The following is a 21,200-nucleotide window of genomic DNA, read 5'->3' on the forward strand; positions in this document are numbered from 1 at the left end:
TCGTGTCTTCTTGAAGTTGTCTCGCCATCTATTACTTCTACTACTATGGCTAACGCTTTAGCAATAAAGTAAAGTAATTACATGACGTTTATGTTGACACGCAGGTCATAAATAAATTAAGACAACTCCTATGGCTCCTGCCGGTTGTTATACTCATCGACATGCAAGTCGTGATTCCTATTACAAGAACATGATCAATCTCATACATCACATATATCATTCATCACATCATTTTGGCCATATCACATCACAAGGCATATGCTGCAAAAACAAGTTAGACGTCCTCTAATTGTTGTTGTAAGTTTTTACGTGGCTCTATAGGTTTCTAGCAAGAACGTTTCTTACCTACGTGAAAAACCACAACGTGATATGACAATTTCTATTTACCCTTCATAAGGACCCTTTTCATCGAATCCGATCCGACTAAAGTGGGAGAGACAGACACCCGCTAGCCACCTTATGCAACTAGTGCATGTCAGTCGGTGGAACCAGTCTCACGTAAGAGTACGTGTAAGGTCGGTCCGGGCCGCTTCATCCCACGATGCCGCCGAATCAAGATAAGACTAGTAACGGCAAGTAAATTGACAAAATCGACGCCCACAACTGCTTTGTGTTCTACTCGTGCATAGAAACTACGCATAGACCTAGCTCATGATGCCACTGTTGGGGAACGTAGCAGAAATTCAAAATTTTCTACGCATCACCAAGATCAATCTATGGAGTAATCTAGCAATGAGGGGAAGGAGAGTGCATCTACATACCCTTGTAGATCGCTAAGCGGAAGCGTTCAAGTGAACGGGGTTGATGGAGTCGTACTCGTCGTGATCCAAATCACCGATGATCCCAGTGCCGAACGGACGGCACCTCCGTGTTCAACACACGTACAGCCCGATGACGTCTCCTACGCCTTGATCCAGCAAGGGGAGAAGGAGAGGTTAGGGAAGACTCCATCCAGCAGCAGCACGACGGCGTGGTGGTGGTGGAGGAGCACAGGACTCCAGCAGGGCTTCGCCAAGCACTACGAGAGACGAGGAGGGAGAGGGGTAGGGCTGCGCCAACAAGGAGAGCAAATCACCTGTGTTGGGCAGCCCCATACCTCAAATATATATAGGGGGAGGGGAGGGGCTGCGCCCCCACCTAGGATTCCCTCCCTAGGGGTGGAGGCAGCCCCCAGATCCCATCTGGGAGGCGGCCAAGGGGAGAGAGAGGGGGGCGCACCTAGGGTGGGCCTTAGGGCCCATCTGCGCCTAGGGTTTGCCCCTCTCCTCTTGAGGACGCCTTGGGCCTTGGTGGGAGGCGCCCCAGCCCACCTAGGGGCTGGTCCCTTCCCACTATTGGCCCATGTAGGCCTCCGGGGCTGGTGGCCCCACCTGGTGGGCCCCCGGACCCCTCCGGTGGTCCCGGTACACTACCGGTGATGCCCGGAACACTTCCGGTGGCCAAAACCATACTTCCTATATATCAATCTTTACCTCCGGACCATTCCGGAACTCCTCGTGATGTCCGGGATCTCATCCAGGACTCCGAACAACATTCGGTAACCGCGTACATACTTTCCCTATAACCCTAGCGTCATCGAACCTTAAGTGTGTAGACCCTACGGGTTCGGGAGACATGCAGACATGACCGAGATGACTCTCCGGTCAATAACCAACAGCGGGATCTAGATACCCATGTTGGCTCCCACATGTTCCACGATGATCTCATCGGATGAACCACGATATCGAGGATTCAATCAATCCCGTATTCAATTCCCTTTGTCTATCAGTACGATACTTGCCCGAGATTCGATCGTCTGTATCCCGATACCTTGTTCAATCTCGTTACCGGCAAGTCTCTTTACTCGTTCCGTAACACATCATCCCATGATCAACTCCTTAGTCACATTGTGCACATTATGATGATGTCCTACCGAGTGGGCCCAGAGATACCTCTCCGTTTACACGGAGTGACAAATCCCAGTCTCGATTCGTGCCAACCCAACAGACACTTTCGGAGATACCTGTAGTGTACCTTTATAGCCACCCAGTTACGTTGTGACATTTGGCACACCCAAAGCACTCCTACGGTATCCGGGAGTTGCACAATCTCATGGTATAAGGAAATGATACTTGACATTAGAAAAGCTTTAGCATACAAACTACACGATCTTTGTGCTAGGCTTAGGATTGGGTCTTGTCCATCACATCATTCTCCTAATGATGTGATCCCGTTATCAACGACATCCAATGTCCATGGTCAGGAAACCGTAACCATCTATTGATCAACGAGCTAGTCAACTAGAGGCTTACTAGGGACATGGTGTTGTCTATGTATCCACACATGTATCTGAGTTTCCTATCAATACAATTCTAGCATGGATAATAAATGATTATCATGAACAAGGAAATATAATAATATCCAATTTATTATTGCCTCTAGGGCATATTTCCAACAGTGATTCCTCGGGTTTTGTCCCCTTGGTGCTAGACACACAGTTACTATGGTTACTATGACTTTACACTGAGCCATGTTACTAAAGATGGGTCGGCCCTGAGGGGTACCCGCGCGAGCTTAATAGCGAGTGATGTGGAGTCGGGTTGACCTGGAAGGTGCCCGCGAGATACTTACGAGGCGTGGTCGGGCATTCTTAGCCCTTGCCGCAAGTACTAGAGACGGGGCGACGGGGTCACATCTTTCATGAGTCTTTGCTCGTGACCGCACTGCCAACGCTATAACGGTTTGGATATTTGATCCAAGGGGCCTCTGGCCTGATAGCACTAACCATCACATGGGCATTGTATGGGCGTTCTGCATCGTATGCATCAGCCGAAGCTTATTAGACGTCAGCTACTAAGCGGCGCGCGCCGGGTTGGACTGGTAAGCTCCTACCTTTTTAAGGAGGTAGCTAGGTCTGCTCACTGGCCGCCCACGCAACGTGCAGGAGTTCCCGGGGTGATGGCCCAAGACCCCTGTGGGCATAGGTTTAGTCCAGCATGCTGGCCTCTCTATTAAGCCTAGGTCGGGTTGCGGCGTAATGTTTGGCCGAGGTCGGGCATGACCCAGGAAAGTGTGTCCAGCCGGAGTTAATCAAGCATGGTGGGTAAGTTGGTGCACCCCTGCAGGGAAGAAAACATCTATCGATAGCCCGTCCTACGGTAACGGACACTTGGAGTTGTATCCCGATCGATACAACTAGAACTGGATACTTGAGATGAGAAATGGATATGAGAAACGGATAGTATGGCTCTCGGATTGCTTTCTCGCAGGGAGTCGAGAAAGGATCTCTGGCCGAGGTTGATAACACTACTACTTTACATTATGTTGATCTGTACTCTTCTATATGCTGCAAGATGCTTGAAGATGCTTGAAGATGCTAGTCTTCGATAGGCTAGGCTTTCCCCTTCTCTTCTGGCATTCTGCAGTTTAGTCCACAGATACAACCCATTTCCTTTGATACAGATGCATACTTAGTTTAGATCTGATGTAAGTCTTGCGAGTACTTTGATGAGTACTCACGGTTCCTTTGCTACCTCTTTTTCTCCCATACCCGATTATTGCGACCAGATGATGGATCCCAGGAGTCAGACGACGCCACTGATGACTACTACTACCCCGAGGGTGCCTACTACTACGTGAAGACCACCGACAACCAGGAGTAGTTAGGAGGCTCCCAGGCAGGAGGCCTTGCCTTTTCGATCGATGTTGTTTTTGTGCTAGCCTTCTTAAGGAAAACTTGTTTAACTCATGTCTGTACTCAGATATTGTTGCTTCCGTTGACTCTTGTGTATTCGACCTTATGTATTCGATCCCTCGAGGCCCCTGGCTTGTAATATAAAGCTTGTATTATTTTAATTTGTGTCTAGAGTTGTGTTGTGATATCTTCCCGTGAGTCCTTGATCTTGATCGTACACATTTGCGTGTATGATTAGTGTACGATTGAATCGGCGGCGTCACAGGTTGGTATCAGAGCCGACTGCCTGTAGGTAGCCCCCTTTTCCAACTGCTTGGTCGAAGTCGAGTCTAGTCACTACAAAAAACTTTTACTAACATGGCTGTGTGGCCTACGGGCCCACGTCACCATTGGGTGGTATTAGGATCTTTTACTCCTCGTCTATAATCTGGGACTCTGATCTCTCTTCCATTCGGGTTAAATTTTTACTAACTTGACATTAGGTTCTCGTAACCACTTCATCCCGGAGAGCCCCTTCACCACAGATGACCGACTGTTTCATCAGAAGACTCGGAAGATACTCCTCGATGAGTCCCGAGACCCTGTGCCCACTTCTTTGCAGTTCCCTACCACCGATATATCCTCATGGATAACTACATACACTTGTCATTCATAAAATCATTCCTTGTTGATCTTGTTATTACAAGATGCCCTGAACTGCTCTCCTTTTCCCGAGAATCCTTTGAGCTTACTGCCTTGTAGTTCCTTGTCATCTGAATACCCCCACAGATAACTTTGTGCACCTATCGAGTATCCGCTCATCCTCAGTTGATTCATGTACTTCAACAAAGTATTCGCAATACCATTTGTTCTTGTGAAGATCCTCAACAGCCTATTGTTCTTGAATTTCTTACTTGCTTGCATTATGGTTAAAACCATAAGTCTAGTAATCTTATTGTCAGCCTTTGTCATTATCATTTTGAGTCCGTTGATACAATATGTTGCGAATGCTCGCAATCCTCAATCAGATCCTAGAATTCATCCTTCCGGCTCAGACGCCATTTTAACATGAGCTGGATCTCGACCAATCAAATCGCCATCGATTGTACCACTAAGGCTATTCTACCTATCCATCCCTAATCAGAGCATTGCTTCTGATCCCCTGTCTTGGAATTCTTAATTCCTTTGCAATTGAGCTTTGAGTTAGTCAGTTGTTTCTATAATCCGATCTCCTTGCATTCTTTCTTCCTCTGGTTGAGTACTGATGCTCACATCAGATCCCTTGTGGACCACCAGACCCCCTTTTTCGGATTTTATCTGACAACGTCCTTCATATTCAATAAGCTTGTGAGCCTTTCCTCGAATACATAATGCTTTTGGTAACTTGTATCCTCCGCTTTCTCAAGCATTCTCTACTACCGAGCTTGTGTTATTTATTCTTGAAAGTTATGATATATGTTCCTAAGATGCCCCGATGGGTTGAACCTATGCCTTCCCTAATCTGTGTGAACTCAAAAGTTATGTGGGTTATACTCTACTGGCTTTTCGTCAGATAAAATTTCAATACTACAGCTTCATTAAGAGAGAGAAGTAAAATGAAAGGTTATGCATTGTAGAAGTGGGAGTCGACCCTGAACCTTTGGGTTCATGCCCACAGACACGATGTGAAACTTATCATGAAAGCTTCTTGCAAGGATATTTAATCCTTTGAATAATTCTTCCGGTATCGTGAATTGGATCCCTTGTAGTTATGGTCCCGACCATATTTCCTCCTTGATCCCATTTACTGGGTAAGTTAAAATTTCTTATCCTCTGCAAATCATTCCCCCCCGTCCAACCTCTACTCTGATTTACCTTCTGACATTACACTTAGTACTTGATACGGGGAAGCTTTATACCCCATCACATCATTCCTAGCCTGATCGACTATATTTTTATCATGTCAACTTTTAACTGTGCTACCTGGTCCTTATGCTCGGAGCAACTTCCGACGATGAGCTAAGCTTACGTCAATCTTCCTCATCTTATCATTTCGCCTTGAACAACAAGCTTAATTTCGAGTTTGTGTCGTATCGATGGTTCCAATAACCTTTCGCTTCATCATTCCTTTGACTGGATGTCATCACCGATCGATTACATCTTCATGAAATCTCGCGACAAATGTGTCATGATCATCATCAACATTCTGAGCTTTTCCAGGACATCAATCGAATTCATGATGAGAAATACAATCCTTCCCCTCAATGATTTATGTTATCATCGACAACATTCTTGCCTTCCCCAACACAAACTTGTTCATATAATTTTGGAAATACATCCTTTTTGGCATGTCGATGGATTGTGGCTGGGCCCGTCGGCCACACCCTCATCTTTTCCCTGCTAAAATTGTATGACTTATTTTCTAAGTTGTTTCTGATGGATCCTTGGTGTATCCAAAGTCCAACCTTTGCTTGAAACCATGTCAATGCTATCTCGAAGCATGTCTGTGGTAATCGATCTCCAATAAGAACATTTGAAGCACGATACTAGATTTTCTTTATCAATTATCCAAACACCGTTCTATGGGTAATGTCAAGAAATTTCTTTCCCCTTACCTAAACGATTTTATACTTCTATCCTGTCATGGATATCATGCTCTGCTTGTCCTTGGGAAGGATATACCCTTGAAATATGTGTTTAAAACACATTTTCCTTTCCATTGTTCTGTTTAATCTGACAGTTACATTTTCCTTTCCATTGGTTTGTTTAAACCTTATTGTGATCTATATTATATAAGCAGTAGTATTCCCTGCTTATGTAAACACCTCGTTGTATCACTCTGTTAGTAAGACCCTGTTACTATTGTTGATTACATTCCGGTAGCCACCGATGGAAGAGAACTTTGCCTAATGGCCCGCCTCGTTCAACGAGCAGGAAAATGGTTCTCTTCGTCCCTCGCCCTTGGTACCGACGTTGTTGCCGACATAACTGACAGGATACCCTCTGACATGCCTTGCTATCGTGACCGTGCGAGATGTCATCGCTCCTTCTATTTTAACCCACATGGTGGGCCCATAACCCAGAGTTCCACAGGATCGGAACGTGACTCTCCTGTATATCCTTTATGCTGAAGTATCTTATGCTCTTGGCTTTGTGTGTTATCACGAGCCACCCTCCGAGAGATGATCTATTCCCGATGCTCTGAACCCTTCTCACACTTTGTTCAAGTATCGATCGTTTGTCCATTCGCTTGAAACTTCTTATTGTACCTTCATATTTTGCTCTCGACGTTTTCTTAAATTTCAACTCGAGAGATACTTCTGTCACATTCCCTGAATTGTTCACCAGATAATTAACCCTATAAGGGTCAGTTCTCCCGAAGTTACTCTTTACTTCCGCACTTAAATCTCGGGACGAGATTTCTTGTAGTGGAGGAGATTTGTAACATCCCCAGCATCGCACTACAGTAATCTCCCCCTAATGAAGGTCATGTCATTAGAATATCATGCCAAAATGCCACTTGTCCAAAATCTGCTTCAAATTCAAATTCAAATTGCATGTCAAATATTTGCTTTTTCTTTCATGCAAATAAAATAGTTCATCCTATGGCAAATAATCCCTAGATATTTGTCATGTTGAAGCCAACATTTTTGGAATTCCCAAATTGCCCCAAGGGAATTTATTATCTAGTCCAGCAGTATATAAGATGTCCTTTTCATTTTCTAAAAATGCTTGGACAACTCCTAAAGGCCCCAATTTTTTTGTGGCAATGCACTTTAATTCATTGGAATTGTTTTGGCCATTGGCATATTTTTGCAAAGTCATTATTGGCTAAAAAGAAAAAGAAAAAGCTGCTGGGAAAAAGAGAAAAAGAAAAAGAAAAGAAACGGGAGAGGAAAGAGCAACCCCCCCTGGACCGAACCCACCTGGGCCGGCCCACATAACCCACCGAACCAGCCCAGCCCCCCCCCTACGCTCCCCCGGTCGACTTCCTGTTCGAGCGACCGCGGGCGCGGTCGCCGCCGGACCACCTCGCCGACTCCGGCGAGGGGATAAGGCCCCGCGCCTCTCCTTCGGCTCCTTGAGTCCTTCCCCACCTACCTCCACCCACTCCCAGAATCCCCTCACCCTCTCCGCATGCGTGTTGCCTCTCCCCCTTGTTCTCCATCCACCTTCGAGCGCCATCGCCGCCGCCCTCCGTCGTTGTTGCGGCCACCGGCGGCCCCGCGCCCGCTGACTCTATCGGCGAGCTCCGCCGGGGTCGACTCCGTCGTCTGGTGCCCTCAGGTGGAGCTGGGAAGCACCGCTGACGTCGCATGACCTCGCCCCCTTCCGCCTCTGTCGCTGACGAGATCCCTCGATTTCGGCTACCCCTGCAGCTACTAACCCGTCAACGGCCTGTCTTGCGCCGCACGATGAGCTCCCCTGCTTCCCCTCCTTCTCCTTTTTCTCGCACACGCCGCCCAACCGAGCTCCTGCTGTTGCCGTGCTTCGGTCGCCGCAGATGAGCTCGCCGCCGTAGCTTTCCTCGTGGTCATGGCCGTCCGAGCACACCGTTGTGCTTGGGGCACCCCAATGGTGCGGCCGATGCTTTAGATCGCTCGCACGCGCGCTAGGTCTTTGATTCCGCCGAGCCACCGTAGGTCACCACCGCCGGCGATGTTGCAGCTCCCTGCTCCGGCCATCTCCGGTCGGTCTAGAGGCACCACTCGATGCGCGACAGCCTCAGCTTTTGAACACAAGTAGAACCACGCGTTTTGGTGCACCAGGGCGAAAACCTGAGCTGCTCCAGCGTTCAGCCGCCGCGTTTTGGCTCGCCGGAGCCATCTCCGGTGCGTCTCTGGCCGACGCCGATGTGGCACAGTGGGCCCCGCCCCTAGGTCGCTGAGCAGTGGGCCCGGGTGGCCCAGTTGACCGGGTTGACCCAGTCAACTACTGACTGGGCTGCCCAGTGAGGCTGACATGTGGCCCCACTTGTTTAAAACATTTTATACATAAATAAATCTGTTAATTAGTTTTAATTGTTAGTTAGTCGCTGACACCAGGGGCCCACCCCTCTAATTAGCCTGTTAAATTAGTTTAATCCATTGTTAAGCTAACAAAGGCTGACATGTGGGTCCGAGTGGCCCCACTGGTCAGGTTTGACCTAGTCAGCCGCTCTTTTGACTGCTGATGTCATCAACATTTCATGCTGACATCATATTCCATTTCTGTTAATTTAATTAATTCCGGAAAATGTTTAAATCTTTAGAAAATCATAGAAATTAATCCATAACTCGGATGAAAATGTTTTCTACATGAAAGTTGCTCAGAAAAATCCAGCGAATCCAAATACGCGGTCCTTTCATCTGTCACATGCCCCTAGCATGTTGAACATGGAACCGTTCCCCCTCTTCCACCTATCCGGAATTCGTCTAACGCCGGGGATTCATCCTCGGATGTTTATCCCCTCCGTCTGCAACGTGTAGTACTATGTTAGGACAAACCTAGCTCTGCCTATCATCATGTAATGCTTAGTGATGCATCTGTTTGCTCTGTATTTACTGTTCTTCCCCCTCTTCTCTCCGGTAGACCCCGAGACCGATGCCGCCCCTGTGATCGACTACGTCTCTGACGAGCCTTCTTCCTTTTCAACAGAGCTTCTAGGCAAGCAAACCCTCCTTGAGCATTCCGATATCGCCCATTTCTTTCCCTCTCATGCTTGCATTAGAACTGCTACTGCTTTCTGTATGATCCTACTCTGATGCATAGCTTGTTTTTGTTACCTGCTTTCATACCTTACCTGCTTATCCTAAACTGCTTAGTATAGGTTGGTTAGAGATCCATCGGTGACCCCACCTTGTCCCAGATGCCTCGCTTTATGTTCGATGACTCGATCAATGTGATCGACGTCCAGGCTCCGACACCACACATCATCCTCCCTTAGTTGTACAACTCTGTAGAGTTACCATCGAGTGCCGAGGGTGGAACCACTTACATCACTCCTGATGAGATCTCTGTAGTGTAGCTATATGGTCGAGGTCATCGAGGGTGATTTCCACCTTAACCACTTCCATTACGGCTCTGTCGTGCAACCCCTCAAGTGTGAACCTCGAGGGTGGATCCTCTTACGTTCAACCTGATGATAACATCGAGTGGAATTCATCGGGGGTGATTCCTCGGGTTTCCCCCCTTGGTGTTAGACACACAGTTACTATGGTTACTATGACTTTACACTGAGCCATATTACTAAAGACGGGTCGGCCCTGAGGGGTACCCGTGCGAGCTTAATAGCAAGTGATGTGGAGTCGGGTTGACCTGGAAGGTGCCCGCGAGATACTTACGAGGCGTGGCCGAGCATTCTTAGCCCTTGCCACAAGTACTCGAGACGGGGCGACGGGGTCACATCTTTCGTGAGTCTCTGCTCATGACCGCACTGCCAATGCAATAATGGTTTGGATATTTGATCCGAGGGGCCTCTGGCCTGATAGCACTAACCATCACGTGGGCATTGTATGGGCGTTCTGCATCGTATGCATCAGCCGAAGCTTATTAGACGTCAGTGACTGAGCGGCGTGCGCCAGGTTGGACTGGTAAGCTCCTGGCTTTTTAAGGAGGTAGCTAGGTCTGCTCACCGGCCGCCCATGCAACGTGTAGGAGTTCCCGGGGTAATGGCCAAGACCCCTGTGGGCATAGGTTTAGTTCGGCATGCTGGCCTCTCTATTAAGCCTAGGTCGGGTTGCGGCGTATTGTTTGGCCGAGGCCAGGCATGACCCAGGAAAGTGTGTCCGGTCGGAGTTAATCAAGCGTGGTGGGTAAGTTGGTGCACCCCTGCAGGGAAGAAAACATCTATCGATAGCCTGTCCTACGGTAACGGACACTTGGAGTTGTATCCCGATCGATACAACTAGAACTGGATACTTGAGATGAGAAATGGATATGCGAAATGGATAGTATGGCTCTGGGATTGCTTTCTCGCAAGGAGTCGAGAAAGGATCTCTAGCCGAGGTTGATAACACTACTACTTTACATTATGTTGATCTGTACTCTTCTATATGCTGCAAGATGCTTGAAGATGCCTGAAGATGCTAGTCTTCGATAGGCTAGGTTTTCCCCTTCTCTTTTGGCATTCTGCAGTTTAGTCCACAGATACAACCCATTTTCTTTGATACAGATGCATACTTAGTTTAGATCTGATGTAAGTCTTGCGAATACTTTGGATGAGTACTCACGGTTCCTTTGCTACCTCTTTTTCTCCCATACTCGATTATTGCGACCAGATGACGGATCCCAGGAGCCAGGCGACACCACTGATGACTACTACTACCCCGAGGGTGCCTACTACTACGTGAAGACCGCCGACGACCAGGAGTAGTTAGGAGGCTCCCAGGCAGGAGGCCTTGCCTTTTCGATTGATGTTGTTTTTGTGCTAGCCTTCTTAAGGCAAACTTGTTTAACTCATGTCCGTACTCAGATATTGTTGCTTCCGCTGACTCTTGTGTATTCGGGCTTATGTATTCGAGCCCTCGAGGCCCCTAGCTTGTAATATAAAGCTTGTATTATTTTAATTTATGTCTAGAGTTGTGTTGTGATATCTTCCCGTGAGTCCTTGATCTTGATCGTACACATTTACGTGTATGATTAGTGTACGATTGAATCGGGGGCGTCATAGGCCCGCCGAGTCAGCGACCCCCGTCTCGGTTTCCCGCGGGAAATCAATGCCAAGGCTGCCGCCAGTCAGCCTTCCATTGATTCCTCACGGGCGGCGCAACGACGCCCCTCCCGCCACGCATACACACGGCGCCCACCCCCGGCCGCTATAAAGCAGCGCCTCCCCTCGCCTGTGGCCACACCCCGCCCACAGCCGCCGAGCTCTTCCTCTCTCTCCCCGTGCGTAACCGTCGCCGATGCTCCTCCCCTCTCTCCCCATGCCCAGCCGCCAGAATGGGCGAGAGGTTCCCTAGCGATGGGGCGACGGCCAATGCCTTCGGCAGCCACTCGTTCCACAAGTGGGAAGCCCACTTGGTGTTCTAGGCCAACGTCCCGACGCCTCCCTACATGCGCGCCCCGGGGCGGTGGAAGCTCAGCGCCGGTGGCGTCCCCATCCCCTCGCTGCCCGACGTCACCACGCATGCCGACTACTTCGCCGACGAGGTCGACCGCGTGCGGGCGTCGCTGACGGAGGAGCAGCGGGCCCTCCCGCAGTACGCCGCCGGCAACCACAAGGTGTGGGCAGCTTACTTCCAGCGCCGGCAGGTGCAGCGGCTGGCCTCCACCAACAACGCGTCAGGGGTGCGAGGGACCAAGAACAGCGACAACCGCCGCCTGTGGTGTGGCACCCCCGGCCGCATGCTCCACGCCGTCCTCCAGCATCTCGAGGGCGGCAACGAGCCGCCGTTGACGTACCCTGCCGCCCCGGTCCCCCGCCGGAGCGGCGGCCAATCGATGCCGAGGAGGGCTAGCTCCTCCTCTTCCTCCTCCCGCTCCTTCTCTCACTCCTCCGGGTCGACGGCGCTGTTCAGCGTCAAGGCCGAGGCCGGGCCCGAGCCCGCAACGACGCCACTCGACCGGCGCACCCGCAGCGCAGGCATCGTCATCAATGAGGGCGGGCGTGCCTTCTCCTCGGCTCCTCCCCGCGTCGTCAAGCCGAAGACGGAGTCGGGTCTCGCCGCCGTGAAGACGAAGCCATGGCTCGCTGCCGTGAAGACGGAGCTCGACGACACGTCGGCCTTGAAGTGGGCGCGGACGGAGCTGGAGCGCCAACGCCTCGCCCTAGAGCAGTTCGCCGCTCGGCGCCGTGGCCGCGACGAGGGAGGCGTCATTGTCCTCGACGACAACAGCGACGACGACACGCCTCCACCGGTCCGCCGGGGCGACCCCGGGCAGGGGTCCAGCAAGGGCGGCCGCGTGAAGGAGGAGAAGGACGACGAGGACAACGACGGCGACGGCGACGGTGGCGACTTCGCCTCTCTCAGCGTGTTATTCGGCCCGTAGTCGCGGCCTCTTGTGTATTTTTTTCTAAGTATTTTATCTATGTAAAAAACTATTTCAGTTCGCCGGAGTATACTGTTTCGCCGAATATTTTGTCCTGTTACCGAATTTTAGTCGAATTAATATTCAAAAAAGTTTAAAACAGGCGCCTGGGGCCGACCTGGGGGCGTCGGCTGGGAACCCGATCACCCTGTGGCCGATTTTAGCGCCGGTTCGTCCCCGGACGACGATTTTTGGAGCCACCTAGGCCAACGGCTGGAGATGCTTTAACTCCGGACTTGTTCGCAGGCTCTAAAATGACAAATATTTAGGAAGGGAGAGAGTACTACCCATTGTGGCTAGTATTAAACCGCCGGGCCTCTGCATTAAACACCCGCCTCTCTCTCTTTCCTCGGGACCTCCGCCACGCGCCGCAGCCGTCGGAGAGAAAAAAACGCTTACAAAAGCACCGCGAATCTCAAGGTGGGAAATCCACCAATCCAATCGGACGAAAGAAAAGAGAAAATTCCCACCACCGACCGCGTCACTCATGCGCGCGCACGCGCACCCGCGCTGAAAACGGCCCACCGCCCACGCGCCCCGCGGCCAGCCGACGCGTCCTCGCGCGCATGCCGCCGCCCAGCCTGACCGCCGCGAACGACCGGGTCGCCGCCGCCGCCTCCGCCGCGAACGGCCACGCGGGGCCGGACGCGCGCCGCCGCGCGGGCAAGGGCAAGAAGGTCCACCCGCTGCCGGCCGACGGCGCCGCGATGGGGGACGGCGCTGGCGGCGAGAGGCTGGCGGGCGGGAGGAGGCCGATGGACTGGCTGTCGCCTGCCGGGGTGGCCGGCATCCTGCGGCGGCACCCGCTGCCGGCGCTGTTCGCGTGCGGGCTGCTGCTCTTCATGGGCGTGGAGTACACCATCCCCATGGTCCCCGCCGCCGCGCCGCCGCTCGACCTCGGCTTCCACGCCACCGCCGCCATGCACGCCGGGATCGCCGCCCGGCCCTGGCTCAACTCGCTCCTCGCCGCGCTCAACACGGTGAGCGCACTTCCCTGCCATGCCTAGATCCGATCGGCGAATGAACCTAGCTCCTGCCGATCTGCCCATCTGCTCCACCAGCAATTTTTTTCCCCTTTTGCTTTTTGACCTCTTGATGTTACCCTCTCATCGACCAAACGTGAAGGCAACCAGCGCTTTCGGTTGAGCAGAACAGGCTACATTGTAGCCACGCACACCAGAAAGTGGAAACTGAACAGGCTCACGAATTTCACGTAACCATTTGTCTTTTCGTGCAGAGTTTGCTCTCCTTTTCGTATTTTGTAGATGCAATTTGTCTCACATTTTACACGAACATACCATTGCCACCTCCTGCATCTAAATTTTCCGTAGAACTTTCACACCCGCTGTCGGCGGAGCAGTTTAATCCCAGTTTGAACTAGTACACTCCTATTTATACAATTGATAAAAAATTTAATACGCATCGGTGGCAGTTGCACATCAACATCTCTTGCTTTAATTATAGGAATGATGATGTCTAGGCTCTGGTATTGTGACAACAAGTGAATCTTTGTGAATTGTTTCCTCGCTCCGGGTGGTGAGGGAAGCAAAACTAGCTGGTAGCCATAAAGCAAAGGACCAAGAAACTGATGAGGGCATGTACAATGGTGGCATCACTATACTGGTGCCCCATGCTCCACCTAGATAAAAGGTAACTGAAGCTACTGTTTAGTTCTACCTTCATCCAACGGAAGCAGTAGTAGTGTTCTCAGGTTTGGTAGCTTTTTCTCTGTACAAAAAGGTAGCAAGGTACTGTTGAGCTCAGCAATGGTGTTTTCCAACGCTTTCCCATTGGCTGCCTTGCACTTTTTTCACGGGAGAACCAGCCTCCTCTGCAGGATCCCGTCTAGCGCTGCAAGCAGCATCTTTTTCTCAGGTTCAACTATCCAAGCCGACTTGGCAGCTGGGGCACCGGTCCATCCTGGAGCGTTGGCCTTGCCCTGAATGGTGTTGGGTGAGCTAGCTCACCCTAAAACCACTACCATCCAACTTTTCGGATAAGATCAAGAATATCATCGTCATGCATTCTCCACATACCCATGGATTTCCTGATAAGATACTGCATCTGGCTAGATAGCTACCCGGTCCCCGCTCCAATTGCCACTAGTTGCTAGTGTTGCCATGACGGAATCCATGCTGAATGTGACATGCGACCCTCTCATGTGCAGGTGTTCGTCGCGATGCAGGCCGCATACATCCTGTGGGCCGTCCTCGCCGAGCAGCGGCCGCGTGCCGCCATCGCCACGCTCATGATGTTCACCTGCCGTGGCCTGCTCGGGTGCTCCACGCAGCTGCCCCTGCCGGCGGAGTTCCTGGGCTCCGGGATGGACTTCCCCGTGGGGAACGTGTCCTTTTTCCTCTTCTATTCTGGGCACGTCGCCGGAGCGGTGATCGCGTCCATCGACATGCGCCGCGTGGGACGGCGCAGGCTGGCGGTGCTCTACGACACGCTCAACCTGCTGCAGTTCGTCAGGCTGCTTGCGTGCAGAGGGCATTACACCATTGACCTGGCCGTCGGTGTCGGCGCTGGTCTCGTCTTCGACATGCTCGCCGGCTGGTACCTGGACAGCAAGAACATCGACAGCGGCGACAACCGTTGCTGCAGCAGCTGCCAGAAGGCTCTCGTCTCACAGAAGCTTACATCATAGGGCTATCAATGGCCGTGGAATTGCAGTGGACTGGACGATCCAAGTCATTTTTTAGAATGCTACTTACTGATATGTAATTGTGTAACTGTGTTTGTCCTTTGTAAGTTAAGTTGCAACATCTTCTGAAATGCAAGTATCAGAAGCTTAAAGTACATCACAACACAGGAATCAGCACAGGAACCAAGCTGGGAAGTGGCAACAGATGGCAAAGGTCAAGATGCACCATTTATTTCTGATTGAAGGATGGTACTCTCAAGATTATTTTTGCATCCATGTTACAGGATGATTTACTCCTAGCTTAGAGGACATACATATGACAGTACATTGCCAAAGTATACAACAGGTGAATAGGTGGTTATTTCTATCTAGTATACATCGGTTGCTTCTTCTACCTCAGTCTTGCACCATGGAACTGGTCACCCCACAAACAACAGCAGGCTGGTCAAGCAAACATCGCAAACACCGAAATGGATCATCAGTTTCATCACAGCAACACACATCTGTCGTGCCACACCGCTGACATCTTACACGGACACTGTTATTTTTGGTCGCCATCGGCAGACCCATTCTGTTCACCGAGCTTGTGAAACTCGGCCTGGATGACCTCCACAATCATGGCGTCATCGGGGTCTTGATCGGGGATGTCTACGTGCAAAGAACCCTGCTTGATGAGTTCCTGATTCAGCGCCTGCTGCTCGATGTAATGGTAGAGCTCTTGGTGGAAAGGGTGGTCGAGCGAGAAGCAGTCATCGATGCTGCTCAACGAAGCTTTTGATGAACCCTCGCGTCGACAGAAATGGGGGATGGAGGAATGGTCCATAATCTGCATAGTCCAAATAAATGGTCCATGGAGGTCTCATTCTCTTATCTCTCTTGCTTAATTAGAGTGCAGTAATGTCTTGATGAGCAACGAGTGATGAAAATAGCACTAGCAAGTAATCTTACCTTTAGGAGCTCATCTTTCCCACGACCACTCAAAACATGAACCTTCTTTCTTGTCCTCTCTTGCAGTAGAGGTTTCACAACCTAGTAACAAAATTAAATTACTATTGGGTCTTCAAAACAAAAATTACTAATTACTGGTACAATGAAAAATCTTAGGCATCAATACCTTCCAACACGCTGAGAATATATATGGAGCATTCACAATATAATAGGTCTCGGCCTTTTCAGGGTAATTCAGTTCATCGACAGCAGATATTGCAGTCAAAATCTGCAATCCAACAACAGATAGCATCATAAATATGGACTAGCGTACACAACATGCAGATCTTATGCAAATATTTAGCTTTCTAAAAAAATGGTTCTTGTCCCTGTCACCTTTGGATGTCATAAACACCCATGTATTTTCCACTTCTGTATGTAGCCATAAAAGCGTAAAAATATGACATGTTCATGCAGGTCATACCTTCAATAGGCTCAGTGCTGACAACTTCAGACCAGTCATATCAAGAACCTTTATACAGGTGGTTATAGGTCGTCTAAACTTCTTCGTCGCCATGGGCTATGGAACATAAGCAAGGAAAGCAGGTGTTATTCAATCTCAAATGAACTAGATGATCTTGGCCATGTAAAGATTAGTTGCACACTCACCAGAATAATACGATCACGGTACTCATTGATCTGAATATGAGATTGCACATAGTAATGGACCTGAAAATGCAACATACTATCATTCTAAAGCACATAAAGAACGACAGATTGAATCTTCATGCCTATAATCCAGTAGAAATACATTTCCAATTCCATTAATATTGCAATTTGATAATTATCTTTAATTGACATGGATGCAAGCTGACAAACTAAACACTCATCAGAACTGTATTCACAGGGAGAAAGTGAAAACATCTGATTTGCAAAAGAAGTATATGGTCAATTACCGAAGCTTTGTCATATGTGCTCTGTCCAACACCAAAGGCAAACACTGGGACGCCCTGGCAAATGCAAAGGAAAATTAGAGTATTAAATAATTTGAAGGTTATCTATAGTACAATTAATTATGGTCTGAACACGATTACTTGTATCTCATAAAGACCCACAATTACCAAGGTAGTGTTTTCATAGAGACCTATAGTTTCAGAATGCAAAATCGTGTCATCAGGGGTTTAAGACGCCAATCTCCCAAACATTTTCTGATCAAAGAAGTTCAAATCTGGACCCTTTCTCAAATTTGTTACCGCTGATTGTTCGATATACATATCCTTTACTAGTGCAATAGACATATCTTATGTTTTTGAAGGTGAACGTATCTTATGCTATCCGTCAGAAACTTATCTGCAACGGATAATTCAAGGGTATAGCAGTATCAAAAGACAGCCATATAAATAAGTAGTGGTGCACAGCATTGGAAGTAGGGACCAAATAGCTACATCAGGTTTAGCTATGTCGAACGTTGCATGTTAGGAAACACATTATGATGAAACAAGTTCTAGAAAAGTGAAAGGATAGGACCCAACAATGGAAGGAAATAAAAGATAATTGGCTTAAGAAAGCTATATACCTCCTTTGAGTATCCCGATAACCCAACAAGCTGTGATTCTCGTATCGATCTATACAAGTCTACTGGGGTTATAGGTTTCTGCAATTGTCCAACACATGCAGATGATCAATAACAAGAAAAAGTAAACAGAAAAATCGACTTAACTGGCTTAAGACAGGCAAGAGTGTCTCAGAAGAATGGTTGCTCACCTCCAGTATACTGTCAATTTCATTTTGTATCCTCCAATTCAAACAATCCACAAGCTAGCAAAAACAAAACATACTTAATCAGTGAAGTTATCCATGGAACATTTACTTCAGCATTAATCACGTAGGGGAAAATATAAGCCAAGACCTTACCATTTTATGAGCATTAGTTACATGCCACTCTCTAGCTTTAAGGAAGCGCACTAGTGTCTCTGATGGACATCCCTGGTGCACATTCTGGAAAGAGAAATTCGTGTAATTGAGAACTCAACTCCCATCAAAAGCTACTTTACGATCTGTAATAGTAACAAAATCTTTGGAAAACTGAAAGAGCTGAAATGCACCAAATATGGTTTATAGTTCTCCCCAATATGGCTGTATGTAACACTCAGAATATTTTGAAATCTTTAAAGTATGGTATTCTTACACCAACTGTAGTTCTGGTAGTTTTGCCATGAAGCTAAGAGGTGCAGGTGGTATTTTCTTTGAAGGAGCTGTGGGTATTGCTCTTTTTGGCCTCTTTCTTTTTCTTAGTGTTGTGGTGCGCGATGGCTGTTTGCATCCTCAACACTATGTTCATCATGTTGTTGCAGAGGTCAGGTTTACTTTATTTGTATCAGCTGGATGCATTAATAAAATTGTCCGCTTTGGAAAAAAAAAGTGGTTCCTCCAGTCCTCCCGATATGGTAGTATGTAACACTGAGCTTAATTTGAAATCCAAAACATTGTGTTATTTTCATATTGTTGTAAGCACTTGTAGTCATTATTAGTGTTTACATATGATAGTATCCCGATAATAGCAGGATCACATCAAGTGTTCCTAAAATTAGAAGGGGAACTTTGCAAACAGAGTAAGCAGACATGATCAGATGCTAGTTCAATCATAGAAGACGGGATTCCAGATGTAAGTGGCAGGTATATGCTTATCTTGACTTTCTTTTATCCTTTTTTCCATGGCAGAATCTTATGCTATAAAAGTCAGGTTTTGTTATGGCAGAAGGAATATAGAATCTTAGCCCTTAAAAGTCGGGTTTCGTTATCAGTGAAAGAATCAATATTCGTTTCCCATACAAGCCCCAGAAATAGACTATGCATAGTGCGCATTCATGGTACGATGAGCAATTATAGATCTTCCACAAGTATGAAAATATAAACATAACGAATTCGCATGCATTGGCTACTTTGAAAAGCCAGATATATTCTCTGAGACCGGAATTGGCTCATTTCCCCTATAAAAGAACTTGGGTGCTTATATTACTTGGTAGTAGTTCCATGTGCTAGTACTTTGCCTGCCTAATGGAGAATTTCAGCACAATAATTATGCTGCAAGTAGCACTGTCCATCTTGATTCCAGCTCCACTAGATAAGAGATTCTGCTCCGGAATAAGTTGACATCTCCTACTGATCAGCACTCAGGGCGTGCAAAAGCCTTGGTCTCAGGGAGCATTTCAGTAACCACAAAGCATAGAAAATGCAAGCAATTTTCTGGGATAGGATGTGTAGCAACCTGAGACCAGTGCCACCATACTAGCAGACTAAAAAGCGCGGAAATGAAATTATGCCGGAGAACTTGGAGCCTCTGCTAGAGGAATCTGTACTGGCCAGATCCCAGACGGCAAGGAAATTTTAGTGAGGAATACACTGTTACCAACTAATTGGGAGACTAGATGCCCCCAACAAAAGATCAGGAGGCTTCGAGTGCGAACACCTCACCGTCCACTAGTTGACTCAGTGGAGGTGAGATCAGAACAATTCCATGAGAGATGAGACACACCCCTCACTTCATTGTCCAACCACTCAAAATTACCCCCCGGAGAAATCCCAAACGTGTGGCCTACACCAAAGAACAAAAGAATACCTTGCATCCACAGGCAAGCAATAGCGCGGCAACTCTCCCTACCGAAAATCTATCATATCATATCATGTATACCATATACATACAGATTGCTTATAGCAGTAGCTCATCGATATTCAGTAAACCACCCTTGATCCAGCATGTTATCAACTAAATGCTCTGTTCCAACTTGCAAACAAAAGTGGCCAGCAGACTTGGAGATTAGATAGTGACTGATATCAACCAACCATCTATCGCCAAACAAGTGGTCCTTGTTTTTGACCTTCCCCTACTTTTCGGCATGATGAGAAATTGTTTTTTGTTCAATATAAACAATGTAATAAGTAATATTATGATACAGAGGCCGGCGATAATGAAAGTTTCCGTCATCTAAAAATCCATCTTCCCTGATCCATTTGAACCGAGATTGGGTTTGCAGACCTCTGAGCTGAACTAAGTGATTGTCTACACTCTACAGTCCAAGTGAAGCAGAAAACAGAGTACTGCAAAGGCATGCATACAAAAGCTGGAGAACAGAGAGGAGGAAGATCCAGCATACCTGGAACGTCTTCTTCAGCGGCTCCTCGACTGCAGAAAACCCAGAACAAGAGGCACAAGTCAGTCAGCATTCAGCAGTCAGCACCGAGCAAACGCATGGTGTGTGTACCAAAACTCGAAACGTGGAAATGTAAGGACCGGGGGAGAAGAGAAGGGGTGAAGGGCCGCTCTTGCGCTAACCTTGGTCGAGGAGGTGGGCGAGCTGCTGGACGGCGTCGTCGCAGGCGGCCCCCATTGCGCGCGCTCGAGGAGGCGGGAGGGGAGCCGAGCGGAGCGGGGCGGCCGATTCTACGGGGTTCTGGCGCGGATTCAGGCTTCAGAGGGAAAGACGTTCAGGTTCAGGGGGCGGTGGACGAGGGGGAGGAGACGGTCTCCTCCGAGTCGTCGGTCGACCGGCTCTCGTCTTGGTCGGTGGGTCGGTTTGTCGTTGCGGGACGACTTTGGGTTGGGAGTCCGTCCACTTCAGCCGCTGCTATTATAGGCGCGCAATCCGGCGGGGATGCAGTTTTCTTTTCGTTTCTTGTTTTTTTGGGCATGCAGTTTTTTTCCTTTTTGCAGGGATTTTGGGCATGCAGTTCAGTTGGGTACGGATTCTGTCACCTCTCGCGAGTCGGATACACATCCAATTCAGAGTACTACCAGACTTTTTTTTAATACAGTACAGACGCAAGCGCTCATACATACGCGCATATACTCATCCTTATAGAGGCACACATGCACATCTATGAGCACCTCCGAGAGACTGAGGCGGCATATCGTCTTGAGATTTATGAAGTATGCATCTCCAGAAATCCTGAAATAAATCCAGAAATAATGCGAGAATCAGGACTTAA

At 48.6% G+C, this 21,200-nt stretch overlaps 2 protein-coding genes across 2 annotated transcripts; one reads left to right on the forward strand and one right to left on the reverse strand.

Moving 5' to 3' along the window:
• Window positions 1-13,003: 13,003 nt before the first annotated feature.
• On the forward strand, window positions 13,004-15,531 carry LOC125524132 (phosphatidylcholine:diacylglycerol cholinephosphotransferase 1-like). The gene is made up of 2 exons (XM_048689208.2): window positions 13,004-13,623; window positions 14,811-15,531. The coding sequence occupies exons 1-2, from the start codon at window positions 13,210-13,212 to the stop codon at window positions 15,288-15,290; spliced, it is 894 nt and encodes a 297-aa protein (XP_048545165.2). The 5' UTR covers window positions 13,004-13,209; the 3' UTR covers window positions 15,291-15,531.
• LOC125524131 (phosphatidylinositol/phosphatidylcholine transfer protein SFH2) lies at window positions 15,492-20,831 on the reverse strand. The gene is made up of 11 exons (XM_048689205.2): window positions 20,548-20,831; window positions 20,369-20,397; window positions 18,129-18,212; window positions 17,979-18,032; window positions 17,791-17,868; window positions 17,171-17,224; window positions 16,884-16,943; window positions 16,699-16,794; window positions 16,402-16,503; window positions 16,236-16,316; window positions 15,492-16,113 (listed from the first exon to the last, which is right to left on the reverse strand). The coding sequence occupies exons 1-11, from the start codon at window positions 20,600-20,602 to the stop codon at window positions 15,829-15,831; spliced, it is 978 nt and encodes a 325-aa protein (XP_048545162.1). The 5' UTR covers window positions 20,603-20,831; the 3' UTR covers window positions 15,492-15,828.
• Window positions 20,832-21,200: the final 369 nt, after the last annotated feature.

This window comes from Triticum urartu, chromosome 7A (assembly GCF_056163025.1).
Source record: "Triticum urartu cultivar PI428250 chromosome 7A, HENAU_Tu73, whole genome shotgun sequence".
Classification (NCBI taxonomy): Eukaryota; Viridiplantae; Streptophyta; class Magnoliopsida; order Poales; family Poaceae; genus Triticum; species Triticum urartu.

Excerpts from the sequence above, each read along its gene's own strand:
- LOC125524132 (XM_048689208.2), top strand. The coding sequence starts at position 13,210 with ATGCCGCCGCCCAGCCTGACCGCCGCGAACGACCGGGTCGCCGCCGCC. Across the intron at positions 13,624-14,810 it reads TCCTCGCCGCGCTCAACACG|GTGTTCGTCGCGATGCAGGC; the intron begins GTGAGCGCACTT and ends TCTCATGTGCAG.
- LOC125524131 (XM_048689205.2), bottom strand. The coding sequence starts at position 20,602 with ATGGGGGCCGCCTGCGACGACGCCGTCCAGCAGCTCGCCCACCTCCTC. Across the intron at positions 17,869-17,978 it reads AAATTGACAGTATACTGGAG|AAACCTATAACCCCAGTAGA; the intron begins GTGAGCAACCAT and ends GGACAATTGCAG. Across the intron at positions 16,504-16,698 it reads CAGCACTGAGCCTATTGAAG|ATTTTGACTGCAATATCTGC; the intron begins GTATGACCTGCA and ends GTTGGATTGCAG.